The sequence below is a fragment of the Falco cherrug genome, chromosome 14, assembly GCF_023634085.1.
Source record: "Falco cherrug isolate bFalChe1 chromosome 14, bFalChe1.pri, whole genome shotgun sequence".
Lineage (NCBI taxonomy): Eukaryota > Metazoa > Chordata > Aves > Falconiformes > Falconidae > Falco > Falco cherrug.
Window position 1 is genome coordinate 13,027,802 of NC_073710.1, and position 13,854 is coordinate 13,041,655.

Here is a 13,854-nt window from a genome sequence, read left to right on the forward strand (position 1 = left end):
GTCACTGTTATCTTTCAGCTTTTGATAGAAATTTATGCATTTTGGTCAGACTTCCCCCCCCCCCCCCTTTTTATTATATCAAAACAGTAGTTTGGATGGTGGGTATACATAGTCATAATTATAATGGAATATAAAGGAATAATTTATATAACTTATTTATTAAAAATTAAATGTGATGTCTACAGAGAACATGTTTTTTATGTTTTGCTAGCTATTAATTTACACGTATAGATTTTCATATTCAGGAAGGTTGGGGTATTTAATGAAAACTGGGAACAAACAAGCAACCTGTTTGGTTTATGTGTCATAAATGTAACATGTTTGTGGTCTGTTATAGATGTGTAGATAAAAATACTGCAGTAACCATAAATAGCTGTTTTTACGTCTGGAATTTATTTGGTTTTGTTTCTTGAAATCTGTTGATGAAGGGAGGGGGGGAAAAAAGGGCAATCAGCATTAGTCTTACATATTTTGTTTCTTTTACGACTGTCTGAGAAGCAGTGATTGGGTAGCAAGTTGCAAAGTACCATAGAAATGACTCATTTCTGTAGGCAGAGTGAACTTCAGTACCAGTGGAACGGGTAATACAAACAGGCTGCCACTTCTCTTGGCTTTTAAGGTTTGGTTGATAAGTGGGATGTAGCCTACACTTGTAGACTAAACCATAGGTAATTGCATGCATTTTGGCTGTTCTGGAGTATATTGTAGGAATACATGAGATGAGTAAAAGTTGTGGGGTTTAATTACTTTCATCACAATGAGTTCCACATCTAAATTGCAGTATGTGTGAAAAGTGATTATATCCTTCTGTATTGCCTTTATTACATAGTTAGTCTGAATAGATGATGTCTTCTCCCGACTTTGGCATTTACTTTGTCCTAGTCAAGGTGTCTTAGCAAATCTGTAACATCTGGGAGCAGCATATAAAATGACTTGAAGTAAGACAGAGACACTGGCAAAAACTAGAACATTTAATACTTGCGTTCTGTTAGCCTGGCCTTTTGTGTACTTTCTTCTAGCAAGGGGAAGCATGTTTAAGGGATCTTTCATGTTTGATTAAACACTTTACAAGTGACTGCCCAAAACTGTAGGTCTTAGAAAACCTTGAAAATTGTTTTCACCAGTGTAATTAGCGCACAATACTGCCAACACCAGGAAATAGGCCAGCATCTCCCTTCAGTGCACTTCTTCCTGCAGAGACTGTAGGAAGTGCTGGCTATTCTGCCATTCAGATTCAGACTTAAAGGTCTCTTGTCCCTCTCCTGCGTAATGGCTTTCCTGGTAAGTTACTGTCCTGTTTCCTGACTTGGAGAGTCCAGTCCTTCCTGTAGTGTATGGAGGTTTAAGTAAACATTGTGCATTTCTAAAGCAGGATAAAGTGAGAATTACGGTGGTGGTTTTTATCCCCTCCAGCATTTGAAAGGGCTGACAGAAAGTTGTGAGCTTTTTTTGAAAAGTGTAGTTTCAGGACAAAACCTAGCAGTTGGTAGATTCTTATGTAAGTGAAATGTAGTCTTCTGTCTACTCCAGATCAGTTTTTTCATTGATCATGTATTATTTTTTTTTAAGAGGCTGGCATGTGATATTTGTGCTGTATCAGGACCAGGGCACCATTTTGCTAAGCATTCTGTGTACACCTACAAGAGTGATCTCTGTCTGAACACATACAGAGGTTCAAGAAAGAGAGTGATGGAATAGAGGAGCTCTGTTTGTTACCTATGGCATACATACTACTTGACTTTTATTTATTTTTATGCTGGAAGGCTTAGAGTTGAATACTCTGATCCGTCCTCGAGCCCTCTGTTTAGTAAGTAATACATTCCTTCCTCGCATGTACTACAAGTGGAATTGAGGTGTTAGGACTTCTACTGTGAGTATGCTGCTCCGCAGATGTTCCTATATTCATTCCCAATCCTAATTTCATTTTTTTTACCATTTAATGCTGTGAAAAGGAGCCTTGTAGGATTTAATTGGCTATCTCACTTAGAGCTGTACTAGTTAATTACCAGTGGGTGGGGCCTTTAACTGTGGTGGTGAGTTACTGGTGGTTATTCTCCCAGTGTTTAGGTACAAGTCAGGTAAAATACAATGAAGCAGTGTTTCACAAATTGTCTTTGTGCGTTGAGACAGCTCTGAATGATGATAACCCTCATCAGCGCTTTGTCCCTTGCCAGTCCTTCTCAGGTACGCTTTGTTTGTGTCTCGGCGAACTGTTTTTAAGACTGTTGTTTATAACTCTGAAGCAAACTGTACATTTTAATTTATTTAGTGTTTGTGTGGGGTTTTGTGTGTGTGGGGTTTTCCCCCTTGTCTTAATACTGAAATTATTTTTTTCATTCTTGGCTTTAAAAACAAAAGAGTTTGTTCTAAAACCAAACTATGCTTCATGAGCACCTTACATCACTGCGAGGGTGGATGTGTGATATGAATGTTAAGGGGGGGAAAATGACTATTGTAAGAGACCCTGCAGGGAGAGTGGTGTATCACCCAGCTACCAGGTCTCCTGCCTGAGCTCTGTGCCTACACTGATCAAAAGAGAATTCCTCTAATCCAAGGCTTGGGAGAGCAGAGCCATTCAAAGTGGTTGTGTGTAGCATATAAATTTGTGAACAGAATTGGCCTTGTGCCTCTACGATGGAAAGACATCCCATCAGTCAGTAAATCCCCATTCAATTCATAGACAATCAGGACCAGCTGTAGCACGGTTAAAGTTGACAGCTCACCAGAGGATAGGCACGCATTTTACAAACACAAACCACCTCCCCTTAGAAAGGGGCCCAGGCAGCCTTCTCGCTGGCTAGCAGCGCTGCTTGAGTGGTTGCTCTTATTTTAATTAGCCAAGGAGAGGTGCAGTGATTATTGCCAACAGGGACAGGAGGGCACTGGCAGATGGGGTCAGAAATCTTATATCCCCTTTTGTCTGTCCCTCTTCTCAGGTCTGACTGTATTTAAAACTAGGATTTTAAACCTGGTTCTACCTTACTGATGTGGAAGCAGTTGCACAAAGGACTGCTGCCTAAGACCCATTAAATATGACTTTTAGTTCAGCTGGTTTTCAAATCCTGTCTCTTCACAGGCATCTTCAATTGTAAAGCAGTTGTTTCTTGAGACCCCATAAATCTGCAAATACAAAAGTAGTTTCTAGTACAAGACCTCAAACCCTTACCATTTGTACAGGAATAGAAGTTAAAAGTGTTCTTGCAGCAATGGCAAACTCAGGTGAAAACATCCAGAAGACTTAAGTGCATAGCAGCTCTCCCTACAAAGGCAGATAGGACACTTACTACCAGTCCTGGCCAATCTGCCATAAAGAGGAGAGTCTTCCTCAATCCAGGTACTCAAAGGGTAACAGGAGGTAGATCCTCAGAACATGGCCATTTTGTATTTAATAAATGTTGTGCAGTTCAACTGTTTGGTGGGCACTGTTCATCACTACTCTCTCCACCAGTGTTCCCGTGACTTTGTGGAGCAGTGGTGTACTATTAGTAAGTTAGAGCTATGCTTTCTCTCTTCTGGAAGACCCTCTAAATAATTTTTTTTTCCTCATGTGAGGTTGTGCATAAGCTCTTGGGTATGGAAGATGCTGGTCCAAAACTCTGCTCAGATGGGCCAAGTGAAGAACTTAAGTCTCCTGTACACCAAGTAGCATGAAGATGGAAAAAACAGTGCACAGGCCCATGAGGGGAAGTTTAGTAAAGACTTAAGTAACTGTTTCCTCATCCTAGGTGTTAACAAGTTTAATGAAGGCCAGCAGCATGGCATTGATGCCCAAGGTAGTGTCTTTTCAGGTGCTGGTCTCTAGTTCCCTTTTGTAGTGGTTTTTCACATGTAAATTGCTGTTAAATACTTTTCCTTGTACAGCTACAGTAAAGATGAAGGTGGGATGTTAGGTATGTGGATCCTGTAGTACCCATGGTCATCTTTAATGCTTAGGAGATACCTTCATTTGTGACGGGAAAGGGTTTTTGCAGTTTTAAATCAGAGTTCCTGAATAATTGACACAATACAAGATTTAAAACACATAATTTTAATAACCCCCACAGGGGGAAAATATAGCTTATAAACCCAAGATGGTTAGGAAGAACAGATGGGTACTTGAAAGAAGAGTAAGGAGATAGTGTGGGTTGACCAAGCCAGCAGCTAAGCTCCTGCACAGCTGCTTGCTCCCCCCCTTCCCCAGCAGGACAGGGGAGAAGAGCAAAATCAAGTTAACTTTTGGGTTGAGATAGAGGTTTAGTAAGTGAAGGAAAGAGGGTGGGGGCAAACAAGTGATGCAATGGCAGTAACTCACCACCTCCCACAAGCAGACCCGTGCCCAGCCCATCTCTGAGCAGTGGCTACCTTGGCAGACAAAACCCCCAACCTTCTGCCATCCCAGTTTTACTGCCGAGCATGTATGGCATATCCCTTTAGCCAGTTCAGGTCAGCTGTCCCAGCTCTGCCCTCTCCCAGTTCCTAACCGGGGTTTCTAATTTTTTTAGAAAAAGAAATCTGTGACACTGTGCAAGCACTGCTCAGTAATAACCAAAACACTCTCCTATTTTCAAAATTTTAGCTACAAATCGCAAACACATCACTGCGAAGGTTGCTGTTAAGAAACTTATCTCAATCCTAGCCAGAACCAGTACAGAAGTATAATGTTCATAACATCTGTTTCTCCTAACCTCTTGTACAGCTGAAGGCAGTCCTGTCACTTCATGTTAGCTTGGTCAAAGTTTTACTCCCCCTACAGTGCTGAGATCAGGTGATGACAAAAAGCTGATCTTTACATTTTAGCTCCTGAGGTTTTTCTAGTGTAATCCATGTGCTCCTCTTCGAATTTTGGGGGGAAGTTTATTATAAACAATTATAAAAAATATATACCAAATTAATTTCAGCGAATATTTTAACTATACATAAGACAACACATTCTTAGCATTGATGTGCTACTGGAAAAGTTAGTTGAAGCAGTATTCGGCTGTCTTTCTAGGTAACAAATGCATAAAGAAGCAATGAAGACTGTGCTGAAATACAGTACCAGCGACTGTGTGCTTTTCTAAATTTAATTAAATGCTCTGTATGACAGAGGTTGTCAGTGCTGGGACTCCAGCTTACAGCTGATCCGACCTATCAGTCCTGCTCCCTTTCCTTCACAGCACAGTGCTCACACAGCACTCCCACCTACAGGGTATTCCTTACCCTGGCTTCTGCAGTGCTCACCAGGACCCTTCTCTGATCTGACTTTTTTCCTGCTTCTAAAATGGCAGAGAATGGCAGTTTCTTCCCCACCATGAAGCGAGTTGAACTGGCTTACAGAAAAGTCCAGTGAACTCCAAAGCCGGAGCAAACTTAAGTGGCAGGAACAGGGGTAACAGAAATGGCAGCAGTGGCTGGATGTCGCTCATCTGGTAGCAGTGAATGATTATGATGCTCAGTGCTTCTCTTGAAATTTGTGGTGGTAGCCACAAAAAATGTTGGTAACAAGTGAAGACAGGTATAAAATCTGCAGTTATGGGTTATTGCCTCTATAAAACCAAAAGTGTTCACAGGGCTATTTCCTTCTTTAAACCTAAAGGAATATTATCAAACTTTCTAAACTTAACTTTTAATTGAAAACAAGAGCAAGATTAGCTCAGAGCACAGCTTCACAGGAATGTAATGAGTTAACAGAAGTAAGCGCTAGTATAGCATTTGTAAGCTATGAAGTTGGGTCTTCCAGCTTAGAAACATTTACCTGTTTTTATCATTGTACAGCATGTTATACTCAAAAGAATACTCCAGGAATAGGTCTGTAAAGGAAAAAACCCAACCAAACAACCCAACCAAAACCCCCCAAAAACAAATCAAAAAAAGGAGAACAGTATAGAAGTGTGCTTAACTGAAGAAACCTGTCTGGCATTAAGTACAGCCAGAAGGAATCTGGGTAATGAATTAAATGGATTCCAATTTACAGATGTTGCTGATGCTTTAGAAAGGCGACCACTGAGGTTGCAGTGCCCAAGGTTCCAGATGAGAGTGGGCAATTAAGAATTTGTTCAACTACTTCCCTTTTTTTACTGTCCAAAATGGGTGGCGGATTTTTTTTTGTTTGTTTTTATAAAGTTTTGACAAAGCTAATTATCTCCTTGAAAACATGATCAAGGCCACAAGTGAGAGGAAAAAACCCAGGCAGATTACAAATAAAGCACTGGTAGAATCAAGGGTGATGGCATAACATTCCTTGGTCAGTTTTGTCAATAATGACATAAGGCTCCTGGATTTCATTTACTTTCGAATTACAGTTTTCCAGCTTTACTTCACCACATTCAGAAGAGTCACATTCAGGCTGCAAGAGGTTCCTTCTGCCCTGTGTGTTGGTCCTTCTTATGCATGAAGACTGAACATCAATACTTTGTGGTGGAATGTAGGTGAGGTATGGGGGCTCTCTAATGTGTCTGAAGCACTCGGATGCTGTATGTGCATTAGAAGTATCCATTAATAGTCTCTTGCTATCAGAACCAGTTGTGGAATCCTCCATGTTCCCAGTAGTACAGCATAGATCTGAAGATGGCTCAGTATGTACAGCTGCTGTGTTCTGCATCTGAGCGTTAGTCAGATATGTATGTTTTATTTTGGAGTGATTAAGGTCTTTTACATGCCTGTCACTTGTACTTGCATATGATACTGACTCAGGTTGGCCAGTTTCCTCTACTGGATACCTAAGGTCTTCCTGAGAGTCCTCGATCTGTAGTTTTGTGAAGGTTAAAGGCAGCTCACAATCCTCCTCCTCCCTAGGGACACTGCAGTTTTGGACAGATGCAACGTCCTTGTATGGCAGAGACTTCAGCTCATTGGGTTCATCTGTAGGGTCTGGGTCTATGCAATTTATGGCATCGTTAATTTCTGCTTCAATTGATTCTTCAGGGATGACCTGAGCTTTGTACACCGAAGTGTTTTTGCTGTCACAAGAGCTGTCAGCAAATATTGCAAAGGCTGGCGGACCGCTTGCTCCTGGTGAGAGTGGCACAGGCCTGATCTCATTTGCAGTTGACTCTGCAGTGACTGCCAAAACACATTCTTCACTTAGACTGACTCTTGGCTTTTTTTCAAAAGCTTTTGGAGGAAGAGTCTCACTGAAAATAGGTGTTTGTCCTATAACAATGTCACTATATTTGATCAAGAAGTCCTCGCTGTCTGAGCATTTGCCTGGAAAATGTACAGTGTTAATGACTTGCCTTTGGTGTTCCTGAAGCCTGTTAGTGGATTGAGCAACTGCTAACTGAGGCATGTCATCTTTGATCTTGAGATCCTCAGCAGTTTCAAAGTACATATCACTATTAGTTGAAGACTTCTGTTGAGTAGCAAGGCACAAAGATGTCTCACTGTTTTCTTTATTTTCTAGATTTTCAGCATCTTCTCTCAGGGGTTGATTCTCTTTGTCGTTATCTCCATGATGCCCGTGCATTTGTGTTTGCTTCTTTAAGGTCTTCTCCAAATTGCTATGTTTTTCTTCATTTGTCATTTCAAGGATGGTTTCACACTCAATTCTTGCCAGGAACATTTCAAATGCAGTCTGCTTTGTTTCCTCGTTGTTTCTCTTTTTGACAAGTGAAAACTCTGTTGCTGTTGTTGCAATGTAACCTATTTTCTCCAGTACTGTTTTTACAATGTCATCTGGGAGCACAGACTGAATACAGTAGACAAAATTACCGGTGAATGTCTGAAACAGAATGCAACATTGTAAAACAGATGAACACTGGGGGATGGGGGTGGGGGTGAGGGGAAGCATGAAAGATTTCCTAAAAATCAAAAGTATTTAAAAAATTACTTACATCTTTTAAAAAAACTATGTTCCTAAAAGCCTGAATTTTGAATCAAAGTGAGGCCTTTCTAACTGCATTATTTTGTCAGCCTCCCAAGCATTATAGCTTTGCTATAGCACATTAATTTCAGTTAAGTTACGCCAGTTTAAACCTGCTGAGATACTGGCTAAAAGCATCAGTATTCAAAACAGAGTAAAAAATAATTTTAGTCAAACTACAGAACCTCCGAAATAAATCTTATGTGCTCGACTGAAGAACGGAAAATTTTAAACAAAAGAAGATTCGTAGAATAAATCACCGAGGTCTAATCTTTTCCTAAAGAAACAGACATGATGCACTCTCTGTGCTAATCATATTTCTTAATTGGTGACAAGACTGTCACATTTTGCATGTTTCAGACTCCTGCTTTAACTCTACTTCCCCTGAATTAAGCTGCCATTTCTTTGAAAGCATCTTTTTGAAGGGAGACTATTCTAGCAGAAACACTGCCAAAATACAGCTTGAATAAAATGCTGTTGCTGTGTAACAACTTAAAAAAATCGTTCAACATCTACCCCAGGCATGAGGCCTAGTTTGTAAACTGGAAGTAGTTTTTGGTTTTGTCTGAAACACTGTGATTGAACAGACTATGTTGACATAAGCATAACCAACTCCAGGCAAGTCAGAACAGAATGGAGGCAGGAATGCAAAGTCAAGACCTCCAGAATTAGGATACCTTATTTTCAGGCTGCCCAGAGTGAGACTTACTGACCTGCTTCCTAAGGCTGAGTCCTAAGCATTAGTCTCAGAAGCACATGCTTGGGGGAGGACAAAGCTGACTTCAAAAAAGGCCATTAACCTAAAAGGCCATAATACAGTGCAGGACCAAGGCTCAGCCCATTCTCAGATAAATTTGTCAACAGTGTCTTACTTCTCAGCTTCTGTTTCTTCTGGAGGGGAAGTAAAGTGCAGGCATGCAGGGGGGTGACATCAGAGCAGGTGAGAGGCAGGACACGTGAACAAGTATTCCACATACAGCAAGAAACTTTTTATCAGACCTGTATATACACAAGATACTGGTGACTGTCCAACTTGTGCCTTGCAGTCGAATTATTTCAGGCCTTCAGCAGGCTGTCTTGCACTTTGGATTACCCACAGTGGTGCTGATTTTAACGACGCATAGGATTCTCATGTTATGAAAAGATAAGCCCATTAACTGTAGACCTGGTTATCTTACGCTTTGCCCTGTTTTAGGGAGATGAATGAGGAGAATCTACAGCTGTTTGAGAATCCACAGATGGAACCTAAGGTCAGGAAGAAGGAAAGAAATGGCTTTTCCTCACCAGCACCCGTTGCTGTAGGAAGGGAAGTAACTTTGCATCTTGGGTATTCAGGTATTTTGTTTAAATACAAGTAGGTTTTGCATGCGTTGACGACCGCTGTCTCTTCCGGACCATGAGACATGTTCTAGGGAAGCAGGGTAACCTTCCACCTTGCAACAGCAACAGCATTTCCTTCTTAGGGGAGGGGTTTCCTACCCACTGCACCAGCTGCACTCACCAGAGCTTGGGCAGGTGGCAAAATCACCGGCCCAGCAAGATACCGGCCCACTCGGCCATTGGCATCAAACTGTAACTAAAGGGACAACTAGGGCTAAAAAGCATCACCTCCTTATGGGCAAGCAAAGGTTAAAACTCAGAGTAACGGTCATCTGTGCCTTTCACTGTATCTTTTTACTTCCCCGCTAACTCACAACAACTGATAATAATAACGTCTGTAATGCTAACGATAACTTGTCTCCGTTTCCAGCCCCTTGAGCTGCTCAGCGCTCCTGGGAAGGCCCCTGCAGGCCCAGTCTCGGCGAGGCCAAGGCCGCCGAAGGCCAGCGAACACCCCGCAGCGCTCAGGGCACCCCTACGCCGTTCGAAAGGGGCTCCTCACGCTGTCCCCGGCTTGCCGAGCCCCCTGCGCCGCAGGCCCGGGGAAGAGGCCTCGGAGCTCCGCGGCCACCACCCCACAGGCCGGCCGAGGCCTCCCCGGCCCGGCGGCGCCCCCCGCCCAGGCCCCGCGGCGCCGCCCACCTTCAGCGACCGGATCTCCTTGCGCCACGGGCTGAGCAGCAGGTTGATGCAGAGCAGCTCCAGCACCTCCAGCGCCTTCAGCAGGTCGCGCAGGACGGGGCCGCCCCGCCGGCCGCGGGCCCGCCGGCACCGCTCCGCCACGCCGCACACGTCCAGGGCGCCGCGCCGCCGCGAGCCCAGCAGCCGCCGCGCCCTCGCCTTCAGGGCCGCCTCGTCGCAGGCCGCCAGCTTCCCCTCCGCCCCTCGGGCCGCGTAGTACGCCATATAGTCCCGCAACACCTCCTCCTCGGCCGCCGCCGGCTCCTTCATGGCGCCGCCGCACCGGCTGGGCCTCCCGGCGGGCCGCGGCGCCGCTCGGGCCGCCATTGGTCGCTGCGCCGGCCGCGCCGGGCGGTCAGTGGTGCCCCGCCGTGTCAGTCAGGGCGGGGGGCGGGCGCCCCGCCGAACTGAAAGCGAAAGGCGGGAGGGCGGGGCCGGCGCTGCCGCGTGGGCGGGGCGATCTCCGGCGCTGTGCGCGGGCTGGTGGCGCTGAGCGGGGCCGCGTGGCGCTGCCCAGGCGAGGCGAGGTGAGGCCGCGCCGCGCTGAGGTGAGGCCTCTCGCTTCCTGCTCCGGCTGCTCCGGGCCTGCTCCTGCCTCTTTCCAGTGCCGTGGTCCCGGCTGCTCTCTTGGCTGCCCGCGGGCCATGAAGGGAGGTGTCTGCTGTCGGCTTGGGGAGGCTTGGCTCGGTGGTCAAGGTCTGGCGTGGGGGTGAAGGCTGCCCTAATGGTGACTGCGCTGTGGGGTGAAGTGGGAGCATCTGTAACATAACCCTCTCTTTGTGTGTTTTGTTATTCTTGTTGTATGTTGCCTCAGATGAAACAGGCTTGGGTCTTCTGCTATGGTAGCTGAGAAGTTTCCTGGAAAGGGTTTGAAATGGAGGTCGAGTCCAGCAGCTGGAAAACAAACCCGACTTTTTGTCCAGATGGTTTTGCTAATCTTGACTTTCGGAACCTGAATTTTGGCATCACTTCATATGGCTGCTACAATGTAGTTCACCTGTGTGATTTTATAACTTAGTGTCAGCATCGGCCTCCCTTGACCTTAATTTTCCTTGTAGACCAGCTGGGCTGGTGCCTTCAGTGGTGTCTCTGCTGACTTTACTTGCTGCAAGTGTGAATTTGGCTTAATGTTTTTTTAATGGCTCATCTTATTATAGATTGTCTTCATTACACTATAGGTTTTTAAATGAATATCTGTCTCACTGCTAACCACTGGGAATGTGTGGCTTCTTCTGATTAAGTGAAATCTCAGGCTTGACCGCAGTCCTGTTTCTTTTCTTGCAGAAAGTGGCTGTATGGAGTTGCAAACAAACCGGTTTTCTCTCTGACTTTCCAGGCAAGTGGGTTTTCCAAAAACATATGCTTTTGATCGTCATTCCAAGTGAAATGTCACTAGGAAATACTTTTGTAGAATTTGTGTATGGATAATTGCTATATAAAAATTGCTCATCTAGCCAAGAGGGAAGGGGGAACAAATCCCCATACTACCACCACATGTTAAAATGAGGCCATCTGGCCATCTGCCGCTATGTCTGCGTTTCCTCCTCTACCATATGCGCATGCATACACAGACAAGCTTGGCTATACTCTTAGCAGGGTGCCTGCAGGCAACTTAGTTCTCTTCTTGCCATGTGCAAAACTTTACTGACCCAAATGAAAGGGTTGGATTTCATGTTTCTGCACACCCGCTCCCACAGGGGTAGGATTGGATTCTTTATGCTTTGCAGTTCCCCTTAATGTATAGAATAGCTGCATTTTGTTAAAGCCAGGCATGTTTTAGTAGAATGATTCAGGGAATCTTGCGTTGGTTCTTTTGAGAGTTTCGCTTCTCAGTAGAGCATATTTGTATAACTCAGTATTTTCTGTATTATCTCATATATCTACCTATTATTGCATTGTTACACTTGGAATTAGTTTCCCAGTACAGCCTCCAAAAATGGGATTTATTTTCTGTATTTTGAAGGTCTTAATACTTTGAAAGCCTGTTTTCTAAAAGGGAAACTTAATTGCTTCCCTGGCATGTGTGTGTGGTACCAATCCTGTCACTGCCAACAGGGCAGAGTACTTGCCCATGACCCGGGTGCTCAAAAGTCCATTTGCAATTTCCTAAGCTATGAGGTCTCCCATCTTGCTCCTCCTTCATCAATGAAATTTTGAAAGAGATTTTCAATGAGGTTTTGCAAAGGACTTTTGCTCTTTTCTGGGTGTATTAATTTTGTTTATTATTGATTTCAATCTCTTGAAGAAATAAAAAATACTGCGAGGAGCAAAGCTGTGACAAAATAATCTTAAGTTTTACAGGGTTCTTTCACTGCTTCATTGTCATTTGAATTTATTTAAAAAAAAAAAAAAGTCTCTCCATTGTGAATGGATTTAGTTTCATTTGGGGTGTTACAGAAGATAGACTTTATGAAAAAGACTACAGCAAGATAAAAGCCTGGTCATTAGTTCTAGGGGAGAAGAGGAATTCAGTAGAAAGGAATGGCCGCTTCCAGCTGCGCATGCAAACTGTTGCTGTTTCCCTGGAGTTCAAAAGATATAATGCCAATAGCTGGTGAACTCCATCAAGTTGTATACCTGATTTTTCTTTTTTTTTTTCATTGTAGTTGGGCTAATTTAGGCAGAGAAGGGCTATTGTAATGGCATTGATAGGAAATGCAGGAGAACAAATAAGAACAAATAAGCATGTGGACCTGTCTGAAAATCTGGGCTGTTAATTTATGGTATGCTTATGAGTTCAGTAGGCAGTGTTCAAGCATGTGTTACTGTGAGCTATGGAAAAGGGAAATAAAGATGAACTTTGCTAGCTGAGAAGAAGTTTTAATACATGAGATGCCGTTGGGGATTCAGAAAACATGGATTTAGTTTCTATCTATCAACATTTATATCAACATATATATCAACAGAAATATTCTCATTTCACATGTAGCTTTTTGCTGTGACAACAGTATGGTGTTAGGAATCTTGTAGTTCTCACTGGGTCACTAATGTGGTCTGGGCTAAGAGAATCGTCCTTCCCAGAGGGTATTGGCAGAACATCTAGGGTTTGGAAACAAAAGTACAACTGACAATTCCCAGGCCATGAAGCAGTGTCAGACACTGTCAGACAGTGTTAAAGAGAGGACATGGAAAGCTCCACTAGAAGGAGAGGACTGAAACTTGGGCTTTCCATTCTCAGTAACATGTGGAATCTTTCCCCTTCATTCTAGTATCTCATTTCTATGTAGCAGTGGGGAACAGCTTTCTATTCTCTGTCATGGAAAACCAAGAAAAATAATAACCAGACCTTTTAACTTTCTTGTTCTTTTTTCCTAGGTAGTCCAGTTTGTCGTCCTCCTTGAAGTGTACAGCTTCAGCCTGGACTTGGTTTCCTAACAGACCAGTAGTGAGTGAAGAGCTATTTTGAATGTTCTAAGAATAACAGCACTGTTTGTATTCCCAGGCTGTTATTAGTTTTTCTTTTTTTCCTAGTAGTGTGACAGTATTGGCTCACAGTTAGGCCGTATTTGTTTCAGTCTAATTCTCAGACATTCTCCTGTAGTCTTAACAGGTTGTTCTGTGTTGTGTTTGTGAATTTGAGCCTACATTTCTCAAGTGCAGGACTTGTATTTGTCCTCAATGAGCTGTATCTTGTGCTTTTCAGGCTGTTCCTCTGTCTCTTTGAATTCCAGTCCTGTTGTCTTACATACTCCTGCCTCTCTTAGTTTAACGTAAATTGATGATTTTTAATAGGTCCATTCTCTCTCAAAGCTCTGAAATCCCGCAACACTCAGCATTTTCATTAGGACATAGGTGATCCCACCTGATGCATCCTTTCAAACTAACAGCAGTTGATACTCCCTTGTATGATGATTATTATTTTAATTTACAGAAGTCTGTGGTTATAATTTTATGTAGACAGTATGTCTTTAGTTTAAGGAGGAGAATAATTTGTCAGACTGTACCATGAGAGTTAGATCAGTTTGATGTAGTTT

The 13,854-nt window shown here is 43.4% G+C and overlaps 1 protein-coding gene and 1 long non-coding RNA gene across 3 annotated transcripts in view; one reads left to right on the plus strand and one right to left on the minus strand.

Moving 5' to 3' along the window:
- Nucleotides 1-4,011: 4,011 nt before the first annotated feature.
- Nucleotides 4,012-10,242, minus strand: LOC106631583 (uncharacterized). Its single transcript, XM_055726423.1, has 2 exons — nt 9,842-10,242; nt 4,012-7,678 (listed from the first exon to the last, which is right to left on the minus strand). Exons 1-2 carry the CDS (start codon nt 10,205-10,207, stop codon nt 6,176-6,178), a joined length of 1,869 nt encoding a protein of 622 aa, XP_055582398.1. The 5' UTR covers nt 10,208-10,242; the 3' UTR covers nt 4,012-6,175.
- Nucleotides 10,243-10,262: 20 nt separating this feature from the next.
- Nucleotides 10,263-13,854, plus strand: part of LOC129737335 (uncharacterized) — a 182,852-nt gene continuing 179,260 nt past the window's right edge. Inside the window, exons 1-3 of one of the 2 annotated variants that reach the window (XR_008735080.1) lie at nt 10,263-10,576; nt 11,165-11,220; nt 13,200-13,265. This is a non-coding gene — a long non-coding RNA (uncharacterized LOC129737335). The remainder of the gene's footprint in view (nt 10,577-11,164; nt 11,221-13,199; nt 13,266-13,854) is intronic. The other variant, XR_008735079.1, reaches the window with a different exon arrangement.

What these genes read in the sequence shown, in the direction of transcription:
- LOC106631583 (XM_055726423.1), bottom strand. Translation starts at nt 10,207, where the DNA reads ATGGCGGCCCGAGCGGCGCCGCGGCCCGCCGGGAGGCCCAGCCGGTGC. An exon ending in AGGAGATCCGGTCGCTGAAG is followed by an intron (nt 7,679 to 9,841) that starts GTGGGCGGCGCC and finishes ATTCTGTTTCAG; the next exon opens with ACATTCACCGGTAATTTTGT.